At 49.4% G+C, this 26,640-nt stretch overlaps 12 protein-coding genes across 12 annotated transcripts; 7 read left to right on the top strand and 5 right to left on the bottom strand.

Annotated features, from left to right (window-relative positions):
- Positions 1 to 1,333: 1,333 nt before the first annotated feature.
- TrAFT101_004238 (uncharacterized protein) lies at positions 1,334 to 4,011 on the top strand (the record flags this gene model as incomplete). Its single annotated transcript, XM_066127102.1, has 2 exons — positions 1,334 to 2,552; positions 2,615 to 4,011. 2 exons carry the CDS (start codon positions 1,334 to 1,336, stop codon positions 4,009 to 4,011), a joined length of 2,616 nt encoding a protein of 871 aa, XP_065983211.1.
- Positions 4,012 to 4,807: 796 nt separating this feature from the next.
- TrAFT101_004237 (uncharacterized protein) lies at positions 4,808 to 5,383 on the bottom strand (the record flags this gene model as incomplete). Its single annotated transcript, XM_024903084.1, has 4 exons — positions 4,808 to 5,000; positions 5,055 to 5,122; positions 5,178 to 5,303; positions 5,357 to 5,383. The coding sequence occupies 4 exons, from the start codon at positions 5,381 to 5,383 to the stop codon at positions 4,808 to 4,810; spliced, it is 414 nt and encodes a 137-aa protein (XP_024765977.1).
- A 317-nt stretch (positions 5,384 to 5,700) lies between these two features.
- TrAFT101_004236 (uncharacterized protein) lies at positions 5,701 to 6,597 on the top strand. The gene is made up of 4 exons (XM_024907239.2): positions 5,701 to 5,898; positions 5,963 to 5,994; positions 6,058 to 6,139; positions 6,195 to 6,597. Exons 1-4 carry the CDS (start codon positions 5,803 to 5,805, stop codon positions 6,219 to 6,221), a joined length of 237 nt encoding a protein of 78 aa, XP_024765978.1. The 5' UTR covers positions 5,701 to 5,802; the 3' UTR covers positions 6,222 to 6,597.
- A 400-nt stretch (positions 6,598 to 6,997) lies between these two features.
- On the top strand, positions 6,998 to 9,297 carry TrAFT101_004235 (uncharacterized protein). Its single transcript, XM_024898980.2, has 5 exons — positions 6,998 to 7,488; positions 7,560 to 7,587; positions 7,662 to 8,166; positions 8,225 to 8,622; positions 8,706 to 9,297. The coding sequence occupies exons 1-5, from the start codon at positions 7,316 to 7,318 to the stop codon at positions 8,919 to 8,921; spliced, it is 1,320 nt and encodes a 439-aa protein (XP_024765979.2). The 5' UTR covers positions 6,998 to 7,315; the 3' UTR covers positions 8,922 to 9,297.
- A 196-nt stretch (positions 9,298 to 9,493) lies between these two features.
- Positions 9,494 to 12,969, top strand: TrAFT101_004234 (uncharacterized protein). The gene has a single exon (XM_024907240.2). The coding sequence runs from the start codon at positions 9,770 to 9,772 to the stop codon at positions 12,761 to 12,763; it is 2,994 nt and encodes a 997-aa protein (XP_024765980.1). The 5' UTR covers positions 9,494 to 9,769; the 3' UTR covers positions 12,764 to 12,969.
- Positions 12,970 to 13,657: 688 nt separating this feature from the next.
- Positions 13,658 to 15,094, top strand: TrAFT101_004233 (uncharacterized protein; the record flags this gene model as incomplete). The annotated part of the gene is made up of 4 exons (XM_024903085.1): positions 13,658 to 13,880; positions 13,935 to 14,049; positions 14,110 to 14,234; positions 14,307 to 15,094. The coding sequence occupies 4 exons, from the start codon at positions 13,658 to 13,660 to the stop codon at positions 15,092 to 15,094; spliced, it is 1,251 nt and encodes a 416-aa protein (XP_024765981.1).
- A 361-nt stretch (positions 15,095 to 15,455) lies between these two features.
- On the bottom strand, positions 15,456 to 15,779 carry TrAFT101_004232 (uncharacterized protein; the record flags this gene model as incomplete). Its single annotated transcript, XM_066127101.1, has 1 exon — positions 15,456 to 15,779. One exon carries the CDS (start codon positions 15,777 to 15,779, stop codon positions 15,456 to 15,458), a length of 324 nt encoding a protein of 107 aa, XP_065983210.1.
- A 442-nt stretch (positions 15,780 to 16,221) lies between these two features.
- TrAFT101_004231 (uncharacterized protein) lies at positions 16,222 to 16,987 on the bottom strand (the record flags this gene model as incomplete). The annotated part of the gene is made up of 4 exons (XM_024899061.2): positions 16,222 to 16,238; positions 16,326 to 16,603; positions 16,693 to 16,782; positions 16,926 to 16,987. The coding sequence occupies 4 exons, from the start codon at positions 16,985 to 16,987 to the stop codon at positions 16,222 to 16,224; spliced, it is 447 nt and encodes a 148-aa protein (XP_024765982.2).
- Positions 16,988 to 19,100: 2,113 nt separating this feature from the next.
- TrAFT101_004230 (uncharacterized protein) lies at positions 19,101 to 21,908 on the bottom strand. Its single transcript, XM_024898906.2, has 3 exons — positions 21,822 to 21,908; positions 20,653 to 21,687; positions 19,101 to 20,545 (listed from the first exon to the last, which is right to left on the bottom strand). Exons 2-3 carry the CDS (start codon positions 21,589 to 21,591, stop codon positions 19,988 to 19,990), a joined length of 1,497 nt encoding a protein of 498 aa, XP_024765984.2. The 5' UTR covers positions 21,592 to 21,687; positions 21,822 to 21,908; the 3' UTR covers positions 19,101 to 19,987.
- A 330-nt stretch (positions 21,909 to 22,238) lies between these two features.
- On the bottom strand, positions 22,239 to 23,983 carry TrAFT101_004229 (uncharacterized protein). Its single transcript, XM_066127100.1, has 4 exons — positions 23,794 to 23,983; positions 23,360 to 23,720; positions 22,909 to 23,272; positions 22,239 to 22,825 (listed from the first exon to the last, which is right to left on the bottom strand). Exons 2-4 carry the CDS (start codon positions 23,443 to 23,445, stop codon positions 22,499 to 22,501), a joined length of 777 nt encoding a protein of 258 aa, XP_065983209.1. The 5' UTR covers positions 23,446 to 23,720; positions 23,794 to 23,983; the 3' UTR covers positions 22,239 to 22,498.
- Positions 23,984 to 24,134: 151 nt separating this feature from the next.
- On the top strand, positions 24,135 to 25,324 carry TrAFT101_004228 (uncharacterized protein). Its single transcript, XM_024899027.2, has 2 exons — positions 24,135 to 24,561; positions 24,642 to 25,324. The coding sequence occupies exons 1-2, from the start codon at positions 24,350 to 24,352 to the stop codon at positions 25,213 to 25,215; spliced, it is 786 nt and encodes a 261-aa protein (XP_024765986.2). The 5' UTR covers positions 24,135 to 24,349; the 3' UTR covers positions 25,216 to 25,324.
- A 709-nt stretch (positions 25,325 to 26,033) lies between these two features.
- TrAFT101_004227 (uncharacterized protein) lies at positions 26,034 to 26,474 on the top strand (the record flags this gene model as incomplete). Its single annotated transcript, XM_024903087.2, has 1 exon — positions 26,034 to 26,474. One exon carries the CDS (start codon positions 26,034 to 26,036, stop codon positions 26,472 to 26,474), a length of 441 nt encoding a protein of 146 aa, XP_024765987.2.
- Between the last annotated feature and the right edge of the window lie 166 nt (positions 26,475 to 26,640).

The raw sequence follows: 26,640 nt of genomic DNA, 5'->3' as shown, positions 1-26,640 counted from the left end.
GGGCACTGCCACGCCTTCGACGTTCTCGAAGGGGCAACCAGTTCCGTTCTGGGCTGCGCACGGACATTGCGTTCACTCTAATATCTCCTACCTGTCAACAGTGCATTTTCGAACTAGAGAAGTATCTTGGCTTGCTGAGATCAAGTTTAAAATGGTAGCAAAAATAGCCGAGAGAAGAGGCTGCAGAGAATGACTTTTCATAGGCTACAAAAAACAACCCACAGTAAAACCTACATTCAATTATTCTCGAACCCAAGTATAATTGATCTGATGAAACAGATAATTACTTAAGTGTCCGTTTTCGTTCCCTATAAGGGCTTGGAACTTGATAGTGTATCAGGCTGGGCGCTGCTCTTAAGTGTGATTATGAATATGTAGTCTAAAATCCACTACCATAATATCTGTTACCTATGGTTCAGATACCTCAAGGCATTCTAATCAACGCGAAGGAAGAGTGCAACGCCTCATCCGTCGCACAAAGCTCATATAAGCTGTAGCTTATTATTCAGAAGAGGGCTAACGCTTGGCTCAAGGGCTTTGTGGATGCTGGCTTTGTAATATTTCGCCCTTGAAACGCATGGCAGTTGGTATATGCTTGGCGGCAATCATTGAAGCAGGTGTGCATTCAAAATTACTACCTAAACGGGGGTGTAATATTTTTGGGCTCGATATTCTATGAGCAGCTGCGAGACTGTTATCAGTTGTCATGCACGAGCGTACAGTTGGAATACATATGGAAGTCAGATGAAGTTAATTATTACTAGGTACATGCACCCACATATGCAAGTACGATTATTTTTACTTCGTATCTTCTCTTCACTTCCCATCATAGAAAGAGCCTCTATTGATGAAGTATCGTGCAAACGTGGCAGGAAGAACTTTGTTTGTTTATTATCAACCCCAAGACCTCTTGCCCTACTAACAAGAATGCTGGTCCAAGTGCTTAGAATGGCAATCGCTATTGACTTCTGTTTGTTTTGAAGACCAGAAATCTGCATTCAATAATTCTCTTCTAGTTTCTGCGCAGTTAGCAGCCCGAGTCCGAACGTTATCATCTCTCTACTTCGATGCGAGCCAAAATTTCTTTTGATTTCTCATTTTCAGGCCCTTAGTGAACACTGATTATTTAATGGCTGAGGAGGCTGGCCATCTGATTTCTTCAGCAGCCCATACTGTGCACGGAATGTCAGTCTTCCTCTGCTGCGGCTCCCAACGTCGACGCAGGCAGCCTGCAGGTGACGTTGATTTGGCTGAATCACCAGAAGAGCATTGCACTCGGCTAGATTTTGCAGATATCCAGCGCTGTTTTTGCCATCCGCGCGAATCTATCGAGATGCCACTTCGCCTTCGAAATGTCCCGGTGCCACCTCCTGAACTACCGCCCGAAAATCCGACTGAGCTTAAACAACTGGTAGTGGACGATTCGGATGGTGATGGGAGAGCGAATAACAGTTTGGCAAAGACAAGCAGCACAAATAGCGCTTTGAATATCGTCCGAACAAGGATCATACGCCATATGTCAAACGAGAATGAAACAAACCGCCAGTCTCGTGTATCAGCTGGCCATAGCCAAGAAGAGGTTGCTCGAAGAGCTGAGCTGAGAAGGTTTCGGCATCAAAGGATCCAAGAAGAGCTGAAGAATGAAGATAATAATGCCGAGTCAAGCAACACTTCCCATCGCAGTACTTCCTATCTATCCCCTCTGATTGACGCTGGACAACCAAGAATTGGGCCCAGAGATACCATCGAATTTACAGTCACAGACGGACACCATACGAGCGCAATGCAGGCGCTTCCGACACAAGATAATACAACACTTATTGATACTACGAAGAGAGAAGTAGGCGGCACTACGCAAGAAGAAGAAGGAGGAGGAGGAGGAGAGATAAAGTATCCAAGTATACTTGCAGTGCTTAACGCGGACGAGAGAGATCAAGCTCCTCCCTTGCGGCCACCCAGTACGCACAGTAATAGATCTCAAAAGATAGCAGGATGCTTGTACAACTCATCCCGTCTTGATCGCGTTTTGGGTACGGATAACGAATTTGACATTCGTCATGGGGCTCATGCTTGGGAGGAGCAGTCCACTCTTGGTATCTGGCTTGCTGCCCAAGGCATGCGATCCCGAAGCAGCTCTATCCGCCCAGCAGACAATGAGTCGAATGATAAGAGTGCTAAGGATCAGACTTGTTTACACCACGAAAATTTTGGCGCGATCGATAGTGCCGCAGACGCTCTGTTGCCGACTCATTGTCAATGCAGTAATGATATGAAGCCTCAAGACCGAGGAGATTCGTACGAAAGCGCGTCATTTTCCTCTAACAAGTCCAATAACCGTACAATAGGCGGGGCTGATGTCATTTTACCCGAGAGATATGTGCCCTCAGGGTCTAATGTCTTGGATATAGCTGTAACAAAACCCGTTGATAACAGTTCTTCCAACTACCACTCTACATTTCCAAGTTTTCAGCCAAGCCCAAATCGATCTCAGCCTGATTTTCATCATCTCAGCGCAGAAGATCTAGAAAGTCTCGAGCTTTCACCCTTTAGCTGTCTGTATTTCCCCCTCCCCTCCCCTACCCCCCCTTAATTATACTGACGTGGGTACTCACAGGGCAAGGCGACTTTTCTGTCATTAAAAGTATTCGGGCATCTGAGGGAAAGAGTTCATATGCTACAGCGGAAGACGACATATTTTATTCCGATAATAACGCCAGCAGTGCACAAATCATTTACCCTCCTGCCCAAACCTCTGCTGACACCACACCCCTTGCCATCTCTGCAGCTGCGTGTATTCATCCTCGAGAGACTAAGGCACGGACAATTGGTACAAGGCTTGGTAATGCATTGTCAAGGAAGAAACCGTCGTTAGATTTTGGTAGTCATTCCAAAAAAGAACTCCACGCGATTTCTACTGGAACTGGCAGCCGGACCCTTATGTCACGGATTAACCTTTCAATCCTGAGGAGATTTAAACGTGGCTCTAGCAGCTCCGGCACGTCACAAAATAGGCATTGCGGAAATGAGAGAGAGTCGTCGGCACTTGTACGAGAAGGTTCGAATGATATGCGTTTAGACATACCTCCTGATATATCTTCCTTATTTCGCCAAGAGAGAAGCGGCTTATTGTCAGCTGATTTGAGCGATGCTACAATCAAACATACGTACAATAATCGGACGCCGCTTACACAACGCCATTCAGCTGTTTTTGAAACCTCTAGGCTGACTCCTCACTCGGATGAACTGCCAGACGAGACCCGAAGCTCCTCCCGCCGAATTCTCCAGCAATTAACGACTAACATACAAGAAGCATTTTCACCTAGCTCCACACCAAAACCCTCAAAGTCCCAGAATCGCTTGGCCAGGGCACCTCTATACTCGGGTGATGAGAGAGCTGCCGCCGCTGACCCTCGCCAGTCGCAGTTAGATGGAGGCAGCTCGGTTTCAGGCACTCTCTTCCTCGACTCAGCCCCACGCTTTCAGTCTGCGAAGCTAGGAAAGGCCATGAGATCCGGCTTTAAAAAGCTTATGCCTTCCTATAATAATGAGAAGCAAGCTCAGCTCAGCCTGCCTTCAAAGTATCACCAGCGCTATGATGAAAATGAAAAGCGCTCACAATCCAAGATAATGCGATCGGATACATTATCTATGGAAAGTGATCACCTAAGAGCTGGGGTGAAAGAAGTAGCTGAACATGGTACCGCGTCTTCACATCAGCAATTGCGTGCTGATAGGGAATTGAAAGCGCCTGAATTGGCCAAGCAGCCTTATGATGAAAGCCATATGGAAAGCAGACCAATTGATGTTATTCCACCGTCACAGACTGAATTTCAGCTTTCAGAAGAAAATATAGCAGAGCCAAGGCCTGCTTCAATATCCACAATCAGGGAAGTCCGCACTCTGCGTCGCTGGAATTCAATGCAGGATGCCCCAACAAACTGGGGATCGTCCTCAGATAGGGTTGGCAGATCCATGTCACGATCTCATAGCTTGAACGATCTCCGAGACTAGTAAGAAAGAATGGACGAATGGAGCAAGCAGGTATCATATTGCACAAGGAACTTGGTTTGGTACGGAATGCTGCTGGAGGATATGACCAGATTCTGTTATTTTAATTTGAAGTATCAATTTGTAAGAATACTATGAAGAGATGGATAAGCGCCATCGTTTTGGTGAACACAGAACTTCTATGGAGCATTGTGTTACACACTCTGGTGGGACAAAGTGGCTGGGGAGTAATCTTAAGTTGGTTTGTATAGCATCAATAGCTAGTCTGGGTCAACTATTGGTAACATATCATGACCCCTGTAATATATTTCATTGCCTTAATTTAATGCTCTGTGCTGCTCATCCTTTTGAGCATGCCTTGAAGCAGATATGATCACCAATATGATCAGCTCATTTGAAATGAAAGCAAATAAATTTGGTGTTACCGTGACACCACATCTTCGAGCGGAACATAGGTGCCGGGAATGGTTAGTCCGTGAATATTGGATATGTAGCAACAGGATACATGTATTCATCCTGTACAAATCATTACTGTATATATGGAATCTCCAAGTCTAGAGTTTATGCCACTCATTATATACAAAATATGAGGATGTCGTTGGAAACATGATGTACTTGCGGCGCTACGGATCAGGACTTATCGTGTAGCTATCGAGAGGGTGGGTTCACACCATGCTAGAGCAATTAGATTGAAACGCGCTCAGATTCGAGTCGTGGAATTTCGCGAGATCATTAACAGTAATCGCAAGCGTCATGGTGAGGTAGGAAAAAGCACTGTTGATCATGGAGAGTCTGTCCCTCATGTCTCCAGGTTGATTTGCTTGCCGAATCTAGCATATAGCTCGACCTTGAGCTGTGTCATCTCCTCGTGAATGGTGCTTAGTTTCTCTTCCGCCTCTGCAGTCTCTTCGTCAATTCTTGAGGTCGCCGTGCTGAGCATCTCCTGTGCCTGTTCGAGGGGAAGGTGGAAAAAAGCGTCGCCAATCTTGTATCTGGAAAATCAAGGTCAGGCATATTCCATCATTACAAGTATTGCTCAATCGTACTGGATCTTATCATCCTCATCGGCAAGCTCAAGCTCGGTAGAGATGTCGTCTAGCTCCTCCTTTTCCTTCTATATTGGGACTTCGTCAGTCGGCTCTCAATAGGTGATACAGCGGGCCCCATACGCTCTTGAGCTCCAGAACTTCCTTCAGAGCAAGTTCTCGCTGGTGCAGCCGACTAAACTTGTTGATCTTATCTTGGTCTTCTCGTCGGACCTCGACCTCGTCTGCGGCTTCGTCCTCCTTCGAGAGCTACAGGATCTGTGAGCGATTGCATACTGCTTCTGAGTGGACGTGCGACTTACCATGCGGCGTTGCATTATTGAAGCCATGGTCGCAGTAATGTCGAGGCTGACCTCAGCGTTAGAGATGTACGGCCTTGGACTCGGGAAGCTCTGCAATTTATCAAAAGATACACGATGGTCATGCAGAGAGAGTGGTGGGGTGTCGAGATAGTGGGGTTACGGTGCGTGCGGTACAGTCTGCTCCATAATACTCACTGTATGTCCAACGCGAAGTGCGTGCTGTAACGCGTTGCAGCTGCTTGGGCTTGGGCAGCAGCGCACTGACGTTCTGACGGCCTATTTGAAGGTGCCCCTCCCGAGCTGGGGCCCTGAACTCTTCCCTCTCCACCTCCCTCTCCACTGAGTCAAGGTCCATCTCATCTAGCGTCTCAGCCCACTGCGCCGCTATCAATCAATTCTTGTCCATACCCTCGTCTCACTTTGCAAGCGATACCAGAATCGTCATCATGGCGACGGGCAAGAGACCCTACCCCAGAGCTCACCTGAGGAAGATCGTCAAGGCGCATGCGGGAATGAAGCTCTCGAAGAATGCCGACGTATTGGTAAGGCCCTGGTGGCGGCTCCCATCGGTAGACTAGCCGGCTACAGCGCTAACAACAGCATAAGATCTATCTCAACTATTCGCTGTTCATGAATGCGTATGTATAAGCCGCACGGCTGGAGTTTGCAATAGGCGTGCAAATATTGACATTGTTTCGCAGATTGGTGAAAGAGGCCGCCATCCATGCCAGGCAGGCGGGAGAGCGTGGATTTACCCCCAGGAACATCATGAAGGCACTCCCTGTATGCTATTTGGGCTCCTTGCTTGAGCGCTACACAAGCTAACACAACGCGTTAGGATGTTTTGGCTAGGTTCAAGGGCTGAATGTCGACCCTGGAGAGCGGAATGAGTACAGCGGCTGAGCTGTGTGGTGTAGATCCTCTCATGCTGCCGCTGCCAACGATGCTTCAATGACGCCTGAAGTGTTCGTTGAGAATAAGGTATTGGGCTTGGGGTAAACAATGGCTAATATAAGAGTGCGAGATGCATTCTTTTGGCATCGGCTAGACCTGTAATGAATCTCGGGCTCCATTCTGAGAGGTCTGTTGGCTACTTAGATACCCCCAGCAGAACAACTTACATGAATGCGCATAGAGTAGGGCATGCCGAGTCTACGGGTAGAATATTGCACACATAGGACAATATAAACCGATTGCAATAGAGCTGCCTACTTGGCTCTCAATAGTAGTCTTTCTCAATGAATCCCACCGTGCCACATTCTGAGCCTCAATGCAGCTGAGGGGACAACCCCGGCAGCTGCATTTCAACTTTGCGCCCCTCCTTGTTTACTTGGTTGACCTGACAGCTCGGGAGCACGTGAGGATGCATTGGATGGGCCAAAGTCAACAAACACCGCCCGTTTGCTATGCAGCAGGAAGCAATTGAGCATTGCCTACCAGGTGTTTGCAGCAGCAGGTGGATCCTGGCAGTGCTGACCGGCCTGTCTGTGCAAAATGAGGCTTGAATTGCAGCCTGAAGCCTTCTGTTCGGTTCTAGAATCAACAGCGCTAGCAATTTGGGGTCGGCAGACAGTGACCAGACAGCTGCACGGTGGGGTTCCTCTAATTGACTTCACTACGCCTTCAGCCTGCCACCACGCCTTGGTACCTTAAAGGTCCCAGAGCTAAAAACGAGAACCCGACACAGACGAAGCCAAACCTCCTCCACACCTCGACAGTCGCCCCCTTTGATAATTCATCCTTTGCACGCCTACTTGATATCATTCCCACACTTCGCGATCCCATCTCCTAAGACTCGAACACTGCTCCCTGCACCCCGCGCTCGCATCATTTTGCCTCCATCGACCAGCCTTGCGCGCCTTGACGCCTGTTGGACGACCACACACGACACCAACGCACAATAAATCACATTGAAGCTGCAAGCTAGTTTTGCCATCGAGCTTGCGTTCTGTTTTCAACATGGCTGCTCCAGCTACCCAGACCACTGCCTCCAAGTCTTCCAAGAAGAAGGCTGCCAAAGCTCAGGCCCGTACCGAATCTCCAGCTCCCAGCACTGAGTCAGCCCCCACTGAGAAGGTCGCCGACGCCCAAGACGATGTCTTCGAGAGCCCTTACATCAAGGAGCTGCAAAAGTAAGACACCGCGAGCTACATATAGCCTTTTTTGCCCTGGCACGAATGCAATTGCTAACGGCGTGGCGCAGGAACATTCGCAACACGGCCAAGAAATTGGTGAGTTCCCACCTTGCGTCATACCCTACTAGCATCTATCAACTGTGTGGAAACTGACCATCAATCATCTCTAGACCAACGCTGCCAAGTTAGATTCGGTCCTTAGCCAGCACCCTGGAAAGTCTCTCGAACAGCTGGTCGACGAGCGAGTCATCAACGCCGACCAAAAGGCCCAGCTCCAGAAGAAGCCTGCTCTTCAGGCTGCGCTAGCTCAGTACGAGGAGCAGCTTGTTCAATACCAGAAGATCCACGAACAGTACCAGACTCGGGCGGCGGCCGAGAAGGCAGAATGGGCCAAGACGCTTGAGAAGACCAAGGAGGAAGCGCTCAGCGAAGTTAAAGCTGACTTTAAGAACTCTCTGGATGCCAAACTTCTTGTTCTGTCCCAGTTCTTGCGCCTGGCGGCCTACCGCCGTGAGGAATCTCAGGAGCCAGAATCTGATGAGAGCCAGGCTATTGAGGGCGTTCTACTCGCTATCTACTCTGGCGACGAGAATGCTGTTTCTGCCATGCAGAGGTTGATTGAGGGTTCTGACGACAAAATTGTCAGTGTCCCTGGAGACCAGCTCCAAACAACTTGTATGTGCAATGCAAAGCGAGAGGGGGTCACGCTGGAACTGCTACTAATTAGACATAGATGCCACTGTTAAGACGCTCGCACAAAGCTACACTGCGCCGTCCTACGCTGAGCCAGAAGCACAGCCTGCTGCTGAGGCAGTGTCTGACCCGACTATTGCAAATGAGGCCGCCACTGAGATTGAAGCTGGAGATGGCCCCCTAACCAACGGACACGGACATGTGGAAGCTGAGCCTGCCTCCAACGGCCTTGCTAATGCCAATGTCGCGGACGAGGCTGCCAATACAGTTGCTGAGAGCCAGTGGGATACTGGCAATCAAGACACTTCCCTTTCGCAGGAGTGGGTTGACGTGTCTATTCCAAGCGGGCCAACCGAAGCTGAGGCCAACGCGGAACCCTCTGCTCTTGATGCTAACAAGCAGTCTTGGGCGGATGATCACCCTGATCCCGCTGCTGAGGTAGGCCTCTTCTTTGCATTTTGATTCCTTTGATTCCCCTTGCTAGCACTTTAAGTGAACTCAACTGACACGCTCTATTCTAGGCTACGTCTGCTGCACCTGACGCTGGTGATGGCTTCCATCAAGTCCAGCGCAACCGAGGACGACAGGACCGTGAGGGTAGTGGAGGACGCGGCCGTGGTCGTGGTGAGTGGCGCGGTCGTGGTGGTTACCGAGGAGATGGCCGTGGCCGCGGCCGAGGACGTGGAGGTGATCGTGGAGGAGCCCCTTTCCGAGGCGCTCGTCGCAACGAGTCGTAGAGCTTCCGCTTCGCAATTCGTGGGTAGATTCAGATCCCATGCTTCTCTGCACACCCCTTGGAGGTGATTTGTACATTACGACATGATGGCGTTACCTGATTTTTCTAGCCGTAGAGGCAGAGCTTGATTTAAGGCGACTTTCGGCATTGCATTGGAACTTGTCAGATGGCAGGTCTCGGTTTCATTCTGGCGGAGGGAGGTTGGGACGGGCTCTTGCAATAGGTAGGCACCTTTGCAAATCCCTCATTTATCATTCACTCTCAGGGAGTGCGGCATCATTGAAGCAGGCTACTGGTATTTCATAGGTAGTAGAAAACTATAAAAGTATCTTAAAAAAGCACCTACCAAACGGTGCTATATTCTATGCTCTGTTGCGTCGCGTCTTAGCTGAATGGCTTCCCCGGCTTAGCACCACCTTTTGACAGCCCCCGTCGCAAAGTGCCGACACCTACCGTTATCGGGACGTTAGTCCTAAACAGGCAGTATTGTAGTCCGCCACCTGGCCTTATCCACATCAGCCTCGCAGATGAGGCCTAACTAGCAGGTAGTTAAGCAACCTCTCCAAACCGCCCTCATTGAAACTTGTCCTCTTCTCACGGCCAAGTCTTTGAAACCCGCTAGGGTGTCACTTGAGGCCACATCAGCCGTATTCTCTTTTTTTTTTTGGGCTTGGCAGGCCATTGGATCTTTTGTGTTATAAAATCCGACTGGATTCCCACTCCTTACCCCTCTACAGCATTGACGGCTAGGTACTGCTGGGCCTGGCGGCGACTTCGCTATCAGGTTCGCTGTTCTCGACAGCGTCTTCTACAAGGGCCAGCTATCTACACTTACACACCCACACAACCATGGCGTCGCCTCGGCGCTCACCATTACTGATGCTCTTCGGAGCCATCTTCTTTTTCTCAGCCAACGTCCTAGCCGCTGCGGCTGTGCTCGGTGTTGATCTAGGAACCGAGTATATCAAGGCTGCTCTAGTGAAGCCTGGTATCCCACTTGAGATTGTACTTACAAAGGACTCTCGACGCAAAGAAACTTCGGCCGTCGCTTTCAAGCCCGTAAGAGGCGCCGTAGCAGAGGGTCAGTACCCCGAACGAAGCTATGGCGCCGACGCAATGGCAATTTCCGCGCGATTCCCCGGCGAAGTATACCCGAACCTGAAGCCTCTTCTCGGCCTCCCTCTGGGAGATGCGATTGTCCAGGAATACGCGGCCAGACATCCTGCTCTGAAACTCCAGGCGCACGCCACTAGAGGCACTGTTGCGTTCAAGACGGCAACACTGACTCCTGAGGAGGAGGCCTGGATGGTGGAAGAGCTGTTGGCTATGGAGCTCCAGAGCATTCAGAAGAACGCAGAGGTTACCGCCGGTGGTGACTCTGCAGTCCGCTCCATCGTACTCACTGTGCCTCCGTTTTATACTACCGAGGAGAAACGTGCTTTGCAGATGGCAGCAGAATTGGCTGGCCTCAAGGTTCTCAGTCTGGTCAGCGATGGGTTGGCAGTTGGCCTGAACTACGCTACCAGTCGCCAATTCCCTAATATCAACGAAGGCGCCAAACCGGAGTACCATATGGTCTTTGATATGGGCGCCGGGTCGACTACTGCCTCTGTCATGAGATTTCAAAGCCGCACTGTCAAGGATATTGGCAAGTATAACAAGACTGTCCAAGAGATCCAGGTTCTTGGCAGCGGCTGGGACAGAACACTTGGTGGAGACTCTCTCAACTCTCTGATCGTTGACGATATGGTTGCCCAGTTTGTGGAATCAAAGGGTGCCCAGAAAGTTTCAGCAACTGCTGAGCAAGTCAAGGCTCACGGCCGCGCTATTGCGAAGCTGAGCAAGGAAGCTGAGCGTCTCCGACACGTGCTGAGCGCCAACCAGAACACCCAGGCTAGCTTTGAAGGGCTCTACGAAGATGTTGACTTTAAATACAAGCTTTCCCGAGCCGATTTCGAGAGCATGGCAGAGGCACATGCCGAGCGAATTGGCGCTGCTATCAAAGATGCTCTGAAAACCGCTAATCTCGATATTGGCGATCTCACTTCCGTCATCCTTCACGGTGGCGCAACTCGCACACCATTTGTGCAAAAGGCGCTTGAGAAAGCCATTGGTTCCGGAGATAAAATCCGAACAAACGTCAACTCTGATGAGGCCGCTGTTTTCGGCGCCGCCTTCCGGGCTGCTGAGCTTAGCCCCAGTTTCCGCGTGAAGGAAATCAGAATCTCGGAGGGAGCCATGTACCCGGCTGGTATTACCTGGACGGCTGCGAATGGCAAAGTACAGCGCCAGAGACTCTGGACAGCCCCATCACCCCTTGGTGGTCCGGCCAAGGAGATCACTTTCACCGAGCAGGAGGACTTTTCCGGTTCATTTTACCAACAAATCGATACTGAAGACAAACTTGTCAAGTCATTTTCTACTAAAAACCTTACCGCATCTGTCGCTCAACTCAAGGAGAAGTATCCCACTTGTGCGGATACTGGTATCCAGTTCAAGATTGCAGTTAAGCTTCGCACTGAGAATGGCGAAGTTGAGATTACCAAGGCGCTTATCGAATGTGAGGCTGAAGTTGCTGAAAAGGAAGGCTTTGTTGACGGTGTCAAGAACCTGTTTGGCTTTGGCAAGAAGGATCAGAAGCCCCTTGCTGAAGGAGACAATGCCGAAGCCGCATCTGATGCTGCTACTGCTGAGACCAAGACTGAAGAGGCCAGCTCTTCCTCTGAATCATCTTCCACCACCAGCACTCAGACTGGAGATGCAGCTCAATCAACAGAGGCCGAAAAGACTGAGGTCAAGAAGAAGCAGATCGTTTCCATCCCCGTTGAGATTACATTGGAGAAGACTGGAATCCCACAGCTAACCAAGGCTGAGTGGACAAAGGCCAAGGATCGACTGAAGGCATTTGCAAACTCAGATATGGCCAGACTGCAACGCGAAGAAGCTCTGAACCAGCTTGAAGCATTTACATACAAGATCCGCGACCTTGTGGACAACGAGGCCTTCATCGCCGCATCTACAGAGGTGGAACGCCAGGCGCTGGTTGAAAAATCCAGTGAAGCAAGTGATTGGCTCTACGAAGAGGGAGATGCAGCCAAGACGGAAGACTTCAAGGCAAAGCTCAAGGCCCTTCAAGGCCTTGTAGGGCCCATTCAGAAGCGCATTGAAGAAGCTGAGCGTCGGCCTGGCTTGGTTACTGAACTGAGAAACATTCTCAACACTACTGATGTGTTTATCAAGACAGTGCGTGGGCAGATTTCTGCGTATGAAGAATGGAAGGCCACAGCGTCAACCAAGGGGGCAGAATCTGCTACTTCCAGCGCTGCAGCCGAGACAAAGACCAACGACTTTGAAGGTTTAGAGGATGAAGACAATAGTCCCAAAGATACAGAGGAGAAGCCCAAAGAGGAGGAGATTGTGCCTCCGCTGCATAACACTGAGGAGATGGATGGGCTCGATGTTCTCTACAAAGAGACGCTGGATTGGCTCAACAAACTCGAGGCTGAGCAGGCAGCTCTCCCTCCCACCGCTGATCCTATTCTCCAGGTTAGCGAGCTGGTTGCCAAGCGAGATAAGCTCGACAAGGCCAGCCTGGATCTCGCACTGAAGAGCTTCAAGCAATACCAGAAAAATAAGCCCAAGAAGCCCACTAAGAGCAAGAAGTCAAAGAAGGACAAGACGAAGGGCGCGGAGCAGCCTGGCCAGACCATTGAGTTTCCCGAGGGAAGCAAGCCCCTTAGTAGCGAGGAGATTGAAGAGCTTCTCAAGCAGTACATGAAGGAGGACGAAGCGGCGAGCGCAAAAGCGGAAGCTTCAGCGAAGCCAGAGCATGATGAGCTCTAAAAGGGCACAATGGCGTTTTTTGATAAACGGAGGGGGCTTATGAAGTATATACTTGGGCCATATGATGCATGCATGATACACAAAAGGTCAGATAGATAAATGCGACATTTTTGAATTTTGAAATATAAAACTGCATATCACTATGTCCGAGCAGTTAGACATTTTTAGTGATTGGTTATATGTAGGTCTTAAAAGCAAACCGTTCGCTCTGATTAGTTACTTTCCCAACTCAGGAAGCTCTATTAAACACCCATATATTATGCTTTGAGATAGAGGGAACCCTCTTCTTCCCGCAAATAAGGAAACTAGACGGCAACGACGGCGAGCTCCTACCCGACCCGAACCTAACGCCTGTTCTTATCTTGACATGTTTGAGATGGTCACGCAGTGTTCGTGGTAGACGGGCGGCGGCATCTGGGTATCCTTGTGTACGCACGAGGGTGGGAGAAGCCGTGTATTATGTATTACAAGACGGGTATCCAGGAGTTTTAGATTCATTGATACTAAGCTCAAATTTAAGATAAAAAATAGGCGACGGCTACGTTCCCGTAAAAGTCTGCAATAAATGCGTTTGTCCTGCTCTATTGTGTTCTATTGTGTTAGCCGGGAAACTGCAGACGACAGTGAATCATCCAGGGCCTTCCTCCCAAGTATCGGGAGCACATTTCTTTCGAGTTTCATCGTGCACCAGCTGCGAGGCACCTTGAGGAGCACTTCTTCCTTTTCCCTCTTCTTTGCCCTGCCTCTGCTACTTTCTTGTTGGCAAATATACCGCTACAGGACTCTTCTGGCGACAGCCTCCCGCAGACTCAGAGATCTCTCACACTGGCTTTGTTTTCTCCCCCCCTCCCCCCCCCACTGTTACGAAAAATTTGAATCAAACAAGCCAAAGCGATGTGGCATTTTATCCTCTTCCTCCTCCTTGTTCCTCTCTGGCCTTTGGTCTCGGCTTCTCCCTCTTCAAACGCCACCAGATCTCCCGATGGATTCGCACTCGCTGTGAATCCAAAACGAAATGCGTCTCGAAACTTTGTGCGCGACTGGGCTGCTGCCCGTCACAAATGGGGGAAGGGAGTGCCGAAAGAGATTGCGTCTTCGTTTGCCTTGATTGACGGCGGTAAGCCTTGATTGGGCGTGGCCCTTTCTGTAGACGAATGCTGAGGTCGTGCAGTTGGTCAAGTCGATGTTGAACCTATAGGAAGCGACGACATCTATGTGGCTGATGTTCAGATTGGGAGTCCGCCTCAGACCCTGAAGTTGGCTCTGGATACAGGGTCCTCGGATCTGTAAGTTTGAGCTTCATGATACAGCTAGCTGGACTATGTTTCTAATATCGTCGACTCAAGATGGCTCCAATCGACTGACACGACATACCGCGTAAACCGAAAGGGTCCATGGGCCCCCCGATATCACCCTAACGATTCTACGACTGCTCACCTTATTGAAAACGCCAGATGGTCTGTTGAGTACTGTGAGTATAGGAAATAAGTTGCATTGGAGTATTTAGGGTATATTAGATACGCTTCTTCTAACGCGTAAATAGTGGATGGCACCTCAGCTGATGGTATTGTGTACCATGACACAGTTCGGTTAGGCGACTTCAGAGTGGAAAAAGCAGCTGTGCAGTCGGCAGAAATGGTCACCAGCCGTTTCGAACAAGAAGTTGAACTAAGTGGTATCCTAGGCTTGGCTAAGAGGCTACCGAACAATATTAGCCCTCCAGCACCGTCTTTCCTTAGTCTATTGCGCCAACAACTGGAGCACCAGGTCTTTGGCGTTGACTTGAATCGGAATGCCTCAGGTCTCTTCACCTTTGGCTATCTCAATGAAAGCCGTACCTCTGAGGAAATAACATGGGTTGACACAGATCCTGATAGCCCCCACTGGGATGTCGAGTTCAATCTCACCACCTGGGGAGAGCAGACGACGCCATGGTACTCGCAGAAGTTCAAGGCAACAATCGATACTGGCACTACACTGATGTTCCTGCCTGACAATCTAGCGAGTGGCTACTGGTTCACGATCCCAGGCATGAAAGTTGATCAAAGACTAGCAAATGCATTCACGTTCCCCTGCGAGGTTGCCAAGGACTTGCCTAATCTTATGCTCAGAATACCTGGGAGTGACCGTATTCTGACTATTCCTGGCCCGTATCTCAACTACGGCCCCGTTGAAATTGACCCATCCTATTGTTGGGGAGGTATGCAGAGCGCCGAAGATTTATCCGTCACAGTGATAGGAGATATTATGCTCAAGGCGCTGTATGTGGCGTTTGATCTCGAGAGAGGGCGAGTTGGCTTTGCCAACAAGGAATTGTATGATGCTGAATGAAAAGAGAAGCGAAGGATCTTACACTCATGACTCCTTAAAAGGCCAAGCTTGAGGATTGGTTCGCGTTGGAATGGCTAGCTCTCGGCCGCATCGCGACTTAGTTGAAGAGATGCTAATTACTTTGATTTAGTGGGTTTTGAACCCTTGGAGAATGCTTGATGTATAATACATAATATTTGGGGATTAAAAAAACAACAAAAGTGGGCTTCATATCTCGGATAGAGAGATGGCTTGAGGTTGATATAGTATGTAGACTACTATAATTGACTTGACATGAACTTTATAACAAGTATTGTTTATAATCTTTTGTATTGCATTCATCCTAGAGCTGGTATATACAAATGCACTCTCCAGCCCGTCATTATTGGGTGAGACCAGTGGATACTTCCTCCCGTTCCCATAAAAGCTTCCCCTCCGCATCCATCCATTTCCCCCCCATCCATTCATCTAGCCATCCCATTTCCAAGTGCGTCCTAGTAGCCCGTTTCATTTCAAAAGAAAAGGAAACATGCTCTGCGTTGTGTGCATTAAATGTGGTATAATATATGTGTATAGCTGCTGTATAGCTGCTGTATGTGTGTGTGTTGTGTGTGTGTGTATGAGTGCCTTTGTAAAACAAAGAAGAAAAAAGAGCTCGACAAATGCCATGTCGAAAGGGTACTATGTTTGGGCTAAAGGGAAGCATAAAAAGAGCAATAAAAAAAAAAGGTTTGAACGCAGCTTCCTATCCGGAAGAACGGTGGTTTGTGTTGTGTGGAAAAAACCTTATATATAAACGCCGGAAGTGGGAAAACGTGTCTGGTAGCGAGCGTGGCCGGGTGACGTCTCTTGGAAAGGATCCGAATCCAGGTGGGGAGCTTGGCGAGAAGAGCGACTGTGGTGAATGGCGCATTTCGTCGTTATCAATGGCCTTCTTCCGCCGGAGAGTAAAACCAGTTTTCCTGGGGCCAAAACCAGTTGCGTTGACAAATCCGTGAGAGTTGCATCTAGCATATTGTCGTGGATGGGCCCAATCGGAGGGGGGAGAGAGAAATCGCCTAGGCAAGTATTGTCGTCGACAAGCGCGTCCGAGGAAAAAAAAAAAAGAAAATGCCGTTTGGATATGTTTTTTTTTTCTTTAAATTTGTTTACTCGCGATCACCATCTTCAATGGGTAGAAAAGAAGGAGAAACCAAAAGTCAGCGGGGGGCGTCGTCCATTAAATCCTCGCGAGTCACAACGTAATATTCACCTTCACTGGCCCCGGGGGTTGGAGGCATGTCACCAGAGCTGGGGGCTTGCTGGGTCGGCTGCGCGGTTCCTGGCCGCGACCTGGACTTACTGTCGTCTGCTGGGGGTGCGGCGAGAGAAGAGGCCTCTGGCTTGGGCGTCGAACTGGGTGAGTGCTGCTCGTCTTTGTCGTCGGTGGCGGGTGAGGTGATGCCGGCGGCGTTGAGGCGCTTTTCCATTTCGCGGAGGCGCTCCTCGAGTGAGGCGAGCTCTTCGTTGTTCTTGCCGATGTTGTAACTCCTGTTGCGAGGAAGATGGAAATGGCGCCGGTTAGAAGAGGGATGTGGAACAAGAGCAAATGGCCGAAGGGGTCATTGGGATGAACGAACCTGGTGTCGAGCGACTCTTGGAGCTCTGCCTTATGCTCGTCTAAGTTGAAGATGTCTTCCAGTTCCAATTGAAAGTTTCTGGCAATGGTTCTGTAAACGGTTAGAATTAAAAGAAGAAGTAAAGAAAAGTCAAAAGATCAGCATATGGCTCTGCGTAGTATGCAGATCGCCATCGCTGAAGAGTGCGCTTTTCGGTCTCATTGCGATGCTGCGATTTGGGTCGGGAGACTTACGACTGCGGTCGTCGGCCGTTGGGCTGCCAGTTGCGGTCAAGCTCCTCATCGGTGAAAGACATGGTGGCGGTGGGAGCTGCAATGAGGGGTAGAGCTGGATAGATGGAGAAGGGATTAAAAAGAGAAGCAGTAAGGATTAAAAAAGAAGAAGAAGAAGAGAGTATTCGCTGGCGTCGGTTGCTGGGTATCGATCGCTGTTGGTCGTGAACAGAACTTGGGAATTGATGGCAGATACGAGAAACCACAACGAAGTGATATCGGCGAGTTCGATAGTGCAGGCGGAGGTGGGAGGGAAAAAAAGATTGGGCTCTGCAAACTGATGAATGTTCCGTCTGCAGCTACTTCTTCGTTTCTCCCCTTTATCCTGGTCAGATGGCGGAGCCAGGAACAGAGACAAAGCAGGGGAAATCGAATCGACCAGGGGGACGAAGGCCAAAGAGCTGCACCAGAAGCAACAGGGAGCTCCAAATTCGAAGTGGGCAGGGGGGGGGGGGCGGACGAAACGGTACTAGTCCGTTGGGGACCGGTATATTTGGCGCTGCAAATAGCCCCAAGTAGCAGTATTTGTAGGTATTAGTGGTGGTGGTGGTGCCCCGGAGAGGTGGTGATGGCGGTGATGGCGGTGATGACGATGACGATGATTGATGGTGATTATATATGCAGGCAGTGCTATCAACATCACCAGCTGCACGACATGCCCTTCTTTTCATTCGCTGGCGGAACAAAAGGAAGCGAGAGTGGAGGTTCGCAAAAGGTTAACTTTAATACGAGTGCCGTTGCGCCTGAGTGGTGGTGGAAGAATGAAATAAAGGGGGAAATGGGATGGAACGCAGCTAAAATAGATCCAAGAGGGCAGTGGTCGAAATGTCCAACATGGCTCTCGTCATAATTTCTCGCATCGAGGAAACAATACAATGCTTGTGGGAGGGTCGCACACAAAATATACAGCAAGTCCTGGTCGGGTCGCCTCTGCGTCTTCTTGATCCTTCTCTTCCTTCTAGGCGTCTGCTCTAGGAACGGGACCTGAGCATCATGCCTGTATCACATGCCGGGGTCCTGGTGATTGGTGCTGGGCCACGTCTGCTGATGGACGCCGTGGCTGGCTGCCTGTATCAGTTGAGTTTGGGAGACTGGAAGCCTAACAAAGACTGACACTTTAATCAATCCAAAGTCAACTGCCCCCAGTCAGGCATTCATTCATTCAATCTATGCACCGCGCTACAGGCCGCTAGCCGTGATACTTTGGGCGGGTCAGTTGATGCATGAGGAAGCGCCGCCAAGCAGCCCTAGCGTGGAGCTGGGAATATCGCAGCATCACCTCCCTCGCTTGCGCTGCTGTCCATCATCTCGCTCGCCATGCGGTGGTGGTTTACAGGTGCGAGAGCACGTACCAATCAGCACAGATGAAGCGCGAAGGGGGAAAAGGGAAGGCGAGGTGAGTGGCGGAAGAAGACCAAGAAAAAGGGAACATTGAGATAAATTAGGAAACATTTTAGGGGAGGCCGAGGCTGGAATTAGGGGTGCATTGCCTTTTTTTTTTTTTTTTTTTTTGGAACCTATCTTTCCTACCTTCCTGCAGCAGTCTCCATGACATCAACTGGTAATATTCGGGGCCCCTCAGAGCCCCCATTTGGCGGCATTGGCGATACTGCTAATAAGGGTCCCCAGGGTTGTAGCAGCGGCAACAAGCAGTGTAGCATCGGCTGTAAAACATGGCGGTAGTGCTAGCAGGGCCGCTGGATATGCCGACAGCTGTAATACGGGGGGAACCCAAGTGCCTGCATAGCAGGAGCCTGCAATATGCGGCAGCGCTGGAATGAAGCAGTAACCTTACAGTAGTTGCAGGCACTAATTAAGCTTCAAGCTCACCAAACACCAAAGAAACTATCTTATAGGCTTCAAGTCAGCCAACGTCCATCTCTTCCGAGCTGCCAGTTCCGCATGTACCGGCCGAGTGCATCATCCCGCCATATTCGGTGTAGCTTTAGTAGGTAAATTTAGCTCTTGTAGTTCTTCATAACGCTTGTAGATCAGAGCGGCATTGACTCGGAGCGTCTAGGGTCAAATTTTGATTGACGGGAATATAGCCTAGTAGCTGCTAACATAGTAAGTCGCTGAGATTAATACAACACAACATATACAGATACAACTCCACCAGTGCTTGCTTTAGCTTTCCTGGGACAAGAGAAGAACAGATGCGGCAAAATGCCATAGATGGAGAATGTTAGATCCAAGACCACACCAACAGTTACTATTACTACCATGGCTGTATCCGCTATCTCTATTAAAGGAGCTTAAGCCCTGCTAGCAGAAGAGCCATGATAAGGCATTCACTGGTTACCTATACATGATTACGTGACAGTAAAACAATAAATGAGATGGAATTGAGCCGCAGGATGATGCTATGGCATATCAGCGACGAGTATCGTCTACTCCGTCCTCGTATCATATGGAGCCCGGCGCCGTGTACCCCGTACTCGTCTTCCAGGCCGTGCTTCGGGCGCCTGCATTCGCAGATTGGCTTCCACGGCTCCTTCCTTCTTCGACTTCATCCCCAGACCCACCCTTGTCCCTCCATGCCCAATTCTGAGCCCATCTCCATCTCCCCGACACAGGCTCAAGTGTCCTTCTCCTTCTTCCTCCTTCTTGCTCGTACATCTCTCATGCGCCGAGTTGCGCCGATCCAATGTCCACTTCGTTCGATTCTCCTTCACTCGCGCTGCCAGGGGCGGTTCGCATTGCCCTCAGACACGCCTGTGTTCTGTAACAAGGGAGCATGAGATGGCTCATGGCCACTCAACTAATGGACTCTGAGCCTCATGGAGAATATGGAGAATTGCAATATTGCTGCGGTTGCTCTCTGGTCAACCCCCGCGTTGGCTGTCCTCCTGACTCGAGAGAACATCGGATCAGGGATTGCCGTGGCCTGCAGCTAGCGTAGACGCATGCCTCACATGCTCAACCTCCATCTTCTGACGTTGACAACAAATCTAATGCTTGCCCTCTGGGTTTCTGCATCACGAGCCTCAACCTGCGATTGCTTCATCTCAAGGCTGCGGCGTCTAGACCAGGGGCCACTTAATCTCATCAGCGCAGTCATCGTGCTCCTGCACCCATGGTTGAATCTTGTCAACGTCCCATCCACTCATCCACCTGTCGGATATTTGGCTAGCCTTCGGCTTCGGATAGCCATGCTTGATTGTCCAACTGAATCCACAGACGCCATCGTGATATCTATACTGCAAACAAGCTGGATCGACTTGGCAAGCTCGTAGACAGCTGTCAAAGCTCAAGTGGGCCATTTTCTCAAGAGGAGACAGCCCTTCCAGTTTCGCTTTACGGAGCTGGGAATGGTCATACGTATTATCAGACATGTTCAAGTAAAAGACGTCGTCGCTCATATTATCCCAGTCTGGCCGGAAAGGCACAAGTTGCGGTGCCACAAAGTGATGGTAGAGGTCCCTGATGCGCATAGGCGAGGCAAAGTTTCGCCCTCGTTCAAAGGCGTACAAGGCAGACAGCTCTTCGCTCCCTAAATGGTTCATGGTAGCAATGGGCTGACACCACTGCGTGCTAGAATAAGAAATGGTAAACGGCTTCTCTCCATTCATTGTTGGCCACTAACACAGAATATCAAGTCAGCATAGAGTCTTTCACAACCACGACAAGTTGGAAGAGAAAGAGATCTGTGAAGATCGGACTTCACTAGATACGAGTTAAACCTTACCGTGTCATTCACGCTGATCCCTGCGGTCTCTTTTAATGCTTTTGCAAACATGAGATCGCCGCAGCAATGGCTTTTGGTAGCTTCGTCCCATCGGTTGGCCACATTATGCTTACCCTCAAACAAGTCGCGCATGGCTATATTAGAGACGACATAGCCACTGCCTCCATCGCCAAAGTGCGTGTCGCCTACCGATGCTTTGTTGCCGATATACATAGGACCAGTATGATCCATTTTTTCTAGCCAGCGCAACATCGTTGGCCACACCACATAAGCACCGGCATCGACGAACAAATACCAGTCATAGTTGGGCCGCATGTTGAACGTCTTTTCGGCAATATGGATACTCTTGTATTTGTCCAAGTCCCATCCGTCCTGTGTAAATTTCACGTTTTGACTGCAGCTCTTTTGATGGGTCGCGCATTGGCGTTGTCGAAAATAGTCGTCAAAGTCTCTATTATCCGTCTTCACTGAATCTAAGACTCTGTCGAGGCTGTCGTGGACCGTATATCCTCCAATCTCTTGTTCTATGTCGCCGAAGATGAGAAATTCTGGCAAGCATTTCAGATTCGTTATCAACTGAGTTGGAAGTTTGGAAAAGGCTTCAGAGGCTTTTGTTTTCATGACTAGGAGGACCTTTGAAGTATCAGGGAACTGCGCGCAGCCGGGCTCCGGCGCATGTTTTGATCGACCGGCTGGCTCCGGGGCAGACGCCGTCGACAAGATATCGCTAGGCGCCTCTATGGACAAAAGTGCCGACTGTCCATCAGCCTGCTGAGAGTGATCGTGTTTGAATGCTTCTGGCCGTTTCGTCACCTGGTGCTGTCCTCGGCAGTAAATCCCGTCAGTACATGACAGTACCAACCGCTCTACGGTGATCACCAATGCCATAAAGAACACGCTGAAGGCCAGCGCCAGGGAAAAGGCTCGCGTAGATGGCATGGTTAAGTTGACCGCTTGTATTTGACACTCGTTTGGCCCTTGGTCCGCAAGTTCGGCTTCGGGAAGGATTTGGAGACTCCTTTATTTGAGTTTGGACTAGACAAGTATACCGCTTTCAGCCATGGAGAAAAGCAAACACTATCACATAACATGGGTAATCACAGAAGTTGAATGTGCAAATACGAGGCACATATTGTCAGATGTGAAGGCTGACAAGGTCTTCGCCTTACCTCTTATCAAGCCGACGTGCCGGCGGGGAGATGCTCCCTTTCTTCCTATCAATGCGATCAATAGAGCATGTCTACTGCCGTCGCATTTCTCGCTAGATCATGTTTATAGCCTTTGCAAGCCTCAGTGAAACAGATCAGTAGATCTTTTGTTGGTACGGAGTACAATTGGCTGTATTTATAGTACCCCTTCGCTTCGACTAACAAGGTAAAATATTCTTAAATAAGAAAAACCATAGTAGCCCGCTTTCATGTTACCGGACTAGTAGTAGATCCTGGTGACATTATTGCATTGCTACTGTATCCCTTCCATTACTTTATTTGTGAAACATCTAGACTGGCGTGCTTCTGAGACAAGTCAACAGGAACTCAGGTTAAAGGGTGGTCCAGCTGCCCATGATGTAAGACATGCTGACGATTACGGTGCGAAATTTGGGCAAACGTGTCTAACAATATGAATGCTTTGAGTTCCAATCAAATCTGACCACATTGCTAACGACGATCGCTCAAGTTTTTTTCTTCCTCTCTTTTTCATTTAGCAGCAGCAAGCAATATGTTCAAAGCTTGTTCTCGTAAAATAGGCTAGTAATAGCCCACTAGTACTTCTAAACAGACAGAAAACATTGACGTACAGTTCCATTCGTCTAAATCCTTCACCGAGAATAGCTGTAAGTAACATCTCAAAGCTCGTCATGGCCCTCATTGTAAGTTCCATCCCACGGTTCAGCTTTACCCTCAGAGATGGCCACGATGAATTGGCCAATTTGGTGTGACGAAGTGGTGTCTCCCTTGAAGGGGAAAACCTGCCCGTTGTGGACATTTTGCACGGCCAGACCGCCGGTGGAGCGGATACCAAGGTTGCGAGCCAAGTCCGGGTACTCGTTGGAGTCGACGGTTACAAACGTGAGGAATTGGGCGTATTGTTGGGCTGTGCTCTTTAGGTTTTTGGTGTAAGCTTGGCGATGTGCTTCGTTTTTGGAGAGGTAATAGACCAGAGAGCGTCCCGACTAAACAAACGGGGAAAAGGTATTAGTAAAAAAAAAAAGGAGCACTCCTAGAAGAAGGCAAAGAGCACATTGCAGAAACTCACGGAAAGATGTGTCAATTCGTTGCGTCGAGTAAGCTGAGGAATCACTTCTGCGGTACAGACATCAACCAGCTTCTTTAAAGCATCTGCATCGTCTAGATCTGTAGCTGTGTGTTCCGATTCATCGACGTTGTTGTAGCACCAGATGCCACTGGAGCTGGCATCAGCAGCGCTTGCCATGCCGAACGAATACCGATCGTAAAACTCCTCTGCGAGATTTCTGAATCTAGCATCGAGGCTTTTGTCGTCACTATGCAATTGAGCGAGAAATACGTAGTCATCGCTGGTGAGGAAGTCGTCGAGCTGCTGCTGCTTGGCAATGTCTTGCACAGATGGCCGAAGGGCTCGTTTCACAAAAGCCTCTATGCTAAGCTGGAATGTCAGATATTGAGAAAAAAAAAAAAAAAAAAAAAAAAAAAAAAAAAAAAAAAGATGGAGGTCAAATGGGACTCACGGTGAGGCTCTTCTAGGACCTCGATATCGTGTCGTTGGCCCGTCTTTTTGATACAGACGGATAGCGGGCAAGGAGACGACGTCCATCTCGTGACAGAAGCCGGAGGCGGCTGCACAGTCGATTGTAGCCGTAGAAGCAACATTTTTCTCAACCGTTTTCCATTCCTTTAATAGTTTCTTACTGCTTTCTCTTTTGTTTTAATTCATAAATGTTTAGTACGTCATTCCATAAATTTGATAGTAGATCAGCCCACTCACAATTCGGGCTGTATGAATGAGGGCGGAGAGCAAGTCACCCCTGAGAGTCAATCCCACCGTTCATATTGCACACAATGGATAAAGCCCGTATCTTACCGCGACAACTAAATCATACATGCAAAAACCACCGATTAGCGCTTTTCAGACTTTAGAAGAATGCATCTCAATTGGACTTACAAGCCAGCAGAGTATATTCGTTATGCGCAAGAAGCTTCTTCACCTCCGTTGCCCCGCTGAATTCCGAAGCACACACCATATTTGCGCAGCTGGCCAGCAGCCCGCATTGTACCAAGACGCTCGATAAGCTCTGCCTTACCATTTTGCACTATCTGCGACAAATTGTTATATTTATTTCTCTTCAAATTGGAAAAGAGTTGAACAAGCAGGTTAAGTTCTCTTTCGAGAAGCAGCAGCAGATGTTCTACATGAGCTCCGCGCCTATTCCTCCGTGCCCCGAGTCAGATTGCAGGGCAGGGGTAGGCTAGACTCGAAACAATGGGCAATGGGGGGCCAAAACGCCATCGCCTGTTGTCTGCATCGACACTACGTTTCGTGTTTCAACGTTTCGTTTGAGATTCCGGGGGGGGATCAAGGCTCTGTTCATCGTCTGATTATTGCCGATTGCCTTTTTTTTTTCTTCTTTTGTGTGGTGATTGTGATCAATATAGCATCCTTCCATTGTACTTTTCCTCCTCCTCCTTCTTCCATCCTTTGCTCCTCACAGAACATCAAGATGTACTCGCAAAACTTACTTCCCTGGCTGGCCGTGATGGCCGTCGGCATGGGAATTGCCTCTGTCGGGGATGATGCGGCGCAGAAAAAGCTGAATGGCTACGAATGCACGCACCCGCCGTATAAAAGCCACCTTTTGAGTAAATCGCCATTGGTTATTTACATGGAGAATTTCATTACCGATGCGGAGAGACTCCATTTACAAGAGCTCGCGTAGGTCAAGCCTTGACAACCTTACCTGCCTACCCAAACGGAGAAGAAGTTTTGCATTTAACATTGACAAAATACCATAGCCAAGGCCAGTTTAAACACTCTGCGGTCCTCAAGAGTGGAAACTCAGCCATTCACTCTGTCCGCACTTCACAGTCAACCACCGTCGACAGAGATGCCGTGGTGCGATGCATAGAGGCTCGGGCTCTCGATTTCCAGGGCTTTGATGTGCCGGAATCACACCTTGAGCCCATCCAGCTCGTCAAATACGCAGTCACCGAGCGTTACCATTTCCACACAGACTGGTTCACAAATCCAGCTCACGCGACAGCGTCCCAGGGTGGCAACCGCATCAGTTCATTCTTTGGATATGTCAAAGCAGACAACGTGACGGGCGGAGGGACCAATTTCCCGATTCTGGATGCACCGCGGGATGAAAGATGGTGCAAGTTTATTGACTGCGATGAAGAATACGATTCGGGCGTCACTTTCAGACCCATTGAGGGGAATGTGGTTTACTGGGAGAACTTGTTGACGGATGGGAGGGGAGACCAGAGGACGTTGCATGCGGGACTACCGGTGGTGAGCGGAGAGAAGATTGGGATGAATATATGGACGAGACAGATGCCGTTACCTGCAGATGTCCGCGGGAATTAAATAGAAAGACGAGGCTGAGGGTTAGGTAGAGCAAGAGGGCTGCTTGGGAGATTACATATGTAGCGTATATAGCGAGGAGCATCTTTTTTTGGAAATGAATAAGGGTGGCTCTTATTTTTGCTCGAATCTTGATTCTTTCGTTCTTTCTAAACTGATTTTAAGGCAAGATTGGCTCACAAAACGTGATTTTGACAAGCAGGAACATGGTAGATGCGATATAGCCGAGGAAGGTGCCCTCATCGCCCCAGGCGATAGATAAACATTCACAAGATGCCCGTTGTCTCGTTTTTGGACATTTGCAACCAACCATTACTACAGCATATTCACCGCTTCAGATTTATTCTGCTGACAACACTTGCTTTCTAGAAATGTCTGACTACAATCATGATCGTGATAGGGTTGCCCCCCTTTTCAATCTCCCGTCCAACGTACCAGCTTCACTGGACTTCCGCAGGGCTACAAGAAGAGGCGGATCGTGGGCCTTTGACTTCCACAACTCCAAGGTATTCATCGCAGCCATATCATCGTTAGCCACTAGCTTGTTGTTCTTCATCATCAGATATTTTTTCGCTACACCCGATACTTTATTGCTGCCGGTGCCTGCCAACAGAGGTGCTAGCCACAAGGGCAGCTCCCGAGAAATGACAATGAGCGTGAATGAGATACGTGGAGATAAAAAAGTGAGAGGCTATCGGAATCCGATACTGACATGCGTCGGCCTCTTCATCTTCATCGGCATGCTCGTTTTTCTCCTGATCTAGACGGTCCTCGATGAAAGGCTGCAGATATCAGACAGAGTGTCTAGGGGGTGGGCCAAGATGAAGCGACGACTGAATCGGCTTCGACATGGCAGTCAGGGAGACGAGAATCAGGGAGACGAAGAACTGGCAGTTCGGAACGTAGAAGATGCCAATGATCAGAGGGGAGCCAAAGCAGCCGCTCCTCCAACAGGTCAACCACTTGGGTCTCAGAGCAACGCAGCTCCAAGTTCTGCGGACTTGACGCTGAATGATCCTCAGGAGGGGCTTGGACTTGAGGCGAGATACCTCATCGATCATGCTTTACTGCAGCAGAAAGACATGCTTGCAAAGTCCATTCAACAGACCATCCAACAGAACCAGCAGCAGGCTCAGCGGTGGGCCCAAGTCCAACAGCACAACGAGGACGCGAGCTCAGTAGGAAATGGAGTACCACCGACTCCTCCAAATTCACAGACTCCACCTCCAGCAAGCATAAATAATGAAGAAGAGGCGGCATAGCAGAAACATGCGTTCTATTAGCCAGGAGCTACATAACCAGCTCTATGCCTGTCTCAACGACGCAGAAGAAACTCTTTGGCAACCGCTTATTCATATGGAGATGGGCTTTGGAGTGGGATATGTCATTTCGGAATAGCATTGCAAGCATCGACTTGAATAGTTTATT

This window comes from Trichoderma asperellum, chromosome 2, assembly GCF_020647865.1.
Source record: "Trichoderma asperellum chromosome 2, complete sequence".
NCBI classification, from domain to species: domain Eukaryota; kingdom Fungi; phylum Ascomycota; class Sordariomycetes; order Hypocreales; family Hypocreaceae; genus Trichoderma; species Trichoderma asperellum.
This window is presented reverse-complemented; position numbering and strand designations above follow the sequence as displayed.

Excerpts from the sequence above, each read along its gene's own strand:
- TrAFT101_004236 (XM_024907239.2), top strand. The coding sequence starts at position 5,803 with ATGGCGACGGGCAAGAGACCCTACCCCAGAGCTCACCTGAGGAAGATC. Across the intron at positions 5,899-5,962 it reads CGAAGAATGCCGACGTATTG|ATCTATCTCAACTATTCGCT; the intron begins GTAAGGCCCTGG and ends CAACAGCATAAG. Across the intron at positions 6,140-6,194 it reads ACATCATGAAGGCACTCCCT|GATGTTTTGGCTAGGTTCAA; the intron begins GTATGCTATTTG and ends ACAACGCGTTAG.
- TrAFT101_004235 (XM_024898980.2), top strand. The coding sequence starts at position 7,316 with ATGGCTGCTCCAGCTACCCAGACCACTGCCTCCAAGTCTTCCAAGAAG. Across the intron at positions 7,489-7,559 it reads TACATCAAGGAGCTGCAAAA|GAACATTCGCAACACGGCCA; the intron begins GTAAGACACCGC and ends GGCGTGGCGCAG. Across the intron at positions 7,588-7,661 it reads GCAACACGGCCAAGAAATTG|ACCAACGCTGCCAAGTTAGA; the intron begins GTGAGTTCCCAC and ends AATCATCTCTAG.
- TrAFT101_004234 (XM_024907240.2), top strand. The coding sequence starts at position 9,770 with ATGGCGTCGCCTCGGCGCTCACCATTACTGATGCTCTTCGGAGCCATC.
- TrAFT101_004230 (XM_024898906.2), bottom strand. The coding sequence starts at position 21,591 with ATGCCATCTACGCGAGCCTTTTCCCTGGCGCTGGCCTTCAGCGTGTTC. Across the intron at positions 20,546-20,652 it reads GGATCAGCGTGAATGACACG|TGGCCAACAATGAATGGAGA; the intron begins GTAAGGTTTAAC and ends ATTCTGTGTTAG.
- TrAFT101_004229 (XM_066127100.1), bottom strand. The coding sequence starts at position 23,445 with ATGGACGTCGTCTCCTTGCCCGCTATCCGTCTGTATCAAAAAGACGGG. Across the intron at positions 23,273-23,359 it reads GGTCCTAGAAGAGCCTCACC|CATAGAGGCTTTTGTGAAAC; the intron begins GTGAGTCCCATT and ends ATTCCAGCTTAG. Across the intron at positions 22,826-22,908 it reads ACGAATTGACACATCTTTCC|TCGGGACGCTCTCTGGTCTA; the intron begins GTGAGTTTCTGC and ends CCGTTTGTTTAG.
- TrAFT101_004228 (XM_024899027.2), top strand. The coding sequence starts at position 24,350 with ATGTACTCGCAAAACTTACTTCCCTGGCTGGCCGTGATGGCCGTCGGC. Across the intron at positions 24,562-24,641 it reads CTCCATTTACAAGAGCTCGC|CCAAGGCCAGTTTAAACACT; the intron begins GTAGGTCAAGCC and ends AAAATACCATAG.